This window comes from Anneissia japonica, unplaced genomic scaffold (genome assembly GCF_011630105.1).
Source record: "Anneissia japonica isolate Jap-2015-1 unplaced genomic scaffold, ASM1163010v1 scaffold94458_len4187_cov173, whole genome shotgun sequence".
Classification (NCBI taxonomy): Eukaryota; Metazoa; Echinodermata; class Crinoidea; order Comatulida; family Comatulidae; genus Anneissia; species Anneissia japonica.
This window is the reverse complement of record NW_022695539.1, coordinates 1-1,969: the sequence shown is the minus strand read 5'-3', so window position 1 is coordinate 1,969 and position 1,969 is coordinate 1. Positions and strand designations below refer to the sequence as shown.

The following is a 1,969-nucleotide window of genomic DNA, read 5'->3' as shown; positions in this document are numbered from 1 at the left end:
AATCACCTATCATCTTATTTTGTGAGATAGCACCCCCTCACATAATTATCGAGCACCCCAAACTCACCGTCACGCACCCCCTCAGACCGTTCCCCCCCCCCCGACTCATGGAGCTAGATACGCCACTGAAATTAATTATATGAAAAATGGACCTAATATTTTGTTTCTAATAGGGGTGGGAGTGGGAGGGGATCTCATCATTCTTTTTGGATAAATTCGCCGTTATAGTTTGCACTAATTGCACCCTCTAGAACTGGCATCCACTCAAACTAGCATTCACCCAAAGTATGTATTGACTCCCATTCTAATTTTTAGGTGTACAACAACAAAAGTGTAGAAGAGAAGCATTATTTTTATTAATGATACATTCAGGTATTAAGCATGTGGGCCAGCAGTTGTCTTATTAATTGCAAATATTGGCTAATAATAATGTTATGGTTTTGAACAAACAATAATAGTAATACATCACTCTGGAGTTATTCGGTTGGCCAATGAGAGAAAATCATGATGAAATGCACAATTCATGCTGTATATAAAAACATGAAAATACAGTAATATAATGATAGTAGGCCTAATAATAGATAGAGTTTTTTTAAAAGTTCTAACAACAATTTATTTTATGAATAAGAACTATTTCCATTTTTTTACTGTCTTGCAGGTTTATTGAAACGCTATGGAATTGCAAGCTGTAATATTAGCTGCAGGTCGGGGGTCACGGATGACTGACCTCACAGCCAGCTTACCAAAAGCTTTGTTACCTGTTGCAAATAAACCAATGATATGGTATCCAATCAGCATGCTGGAGAAGGCAGGATTTGATGGTGAATTTGCATATTCACATTTTGTAGATCAAGTGTTTTAGGCGATGCTTTTTTTATTTCTTTTTTAGTTGACAAGCATTCTGCCTGTATTTCCGTTGAGCCTGATATACCAATTAGTTCATGATATAATAAAAGGGTGAAGAAATTGATTTCTTCTAATAATTACTTAATGCACATGATTGTATGTGAACTACATATATGAATCATAATTTATTTATATTTACAGAGGTGATCATATTAACTTTGGATAGTACAAAAGGTGCCATCTATCGGGCGTTAAAATCTACACAAATTCAAATCAAAATGGATTTTGTCACAGTGTCTAGTGAGGAAGACTTGGGTACAGCAGACTCCCTCCGGATCCTTAATGAACAATGCAAAATTAAGGTGAATTATAAATAACATTGTCATTTTAAAAGGCTTTATCTCAAGAGGTGCTTGCTGTGCTATATTCTACCTGCAAAGACTGCCTATTATTTTTGGTATCATTTACATAGTGCTCATATAATGTGGCAACATTCATTTCAGCATAAATGTGATAAGTGGGATGGGATGTTGTACTAAGGTTAACATATGTCAGGGAATTTTAAGAAAATCGGAAGGTGGGTGGGAGGAGATGCAGACTTTTACAATGGTTGGGGCTGAGGTAGGAAATGTTTTTGTCTATGGCACCTCTGGATGCCTAGAAATTGCACCCTCAAACTTATTATGCTTGAATGTAATTTTCATCTTTTTTCTTTAATTTCAAAAAAATTTTGGTAACCCCCTCTCCCTTGAATCCGCTTTCGGTAACTCATTGTTATCATTTCAGACTGACATCCTTGTAGTGAGCTGTGACCTAATAACTGACATTGCTCTTCATAAACTTGTTGATGTGCACCGGACGTATGACTCTACCATGACGGCCCTGATGATGGCACTACCAGAGCAGTCCTCTGAATCTCTTACTATCCCAGGAACGAAATCCAAAAAGAAATTAGGTAACAATTAGAAATACAGGTCTCGCTCAAATTAAAGAACCCTATAATTAAAGACCAATTTTTTGTGGTCCCAAATAACAAATGGCTTATCCTTATTATTCTAATAAAAACCAAAGCTGCTAAAATTCTGGTCCAAGAAATAGTCTTTAATTGGAGGCTTATGGATGT

At 36.2% G+C, this 1,969-nt stretch overlaps 1 protein-coding gene across 1 annotated transcript; it reads left to right on the top strand.

Annotated features, from left to right (window-relative positions):
• Nucleotides 1–641: 641 nt before the first annotated feature.
• Nucleotides 642–1,801, top strand: LOC117101491 (translation initiation factor eIF-2B subunit gamma-like; the record flags this gene model as incomplete). The annotated part of the gene is made up of 3 exons (XM_033241458.1): nucleotides 642–821; nucleotides 1,048–1,208; nucleotides 1,633–1,801. Coding segments are annotated over exons 1-3 (478 nt in total), but the record flags the coding sequence as incomplete, so codon positions are not given.
• Nucleotides 1,802–1,969: the final 168 nt, after the last annotated feature.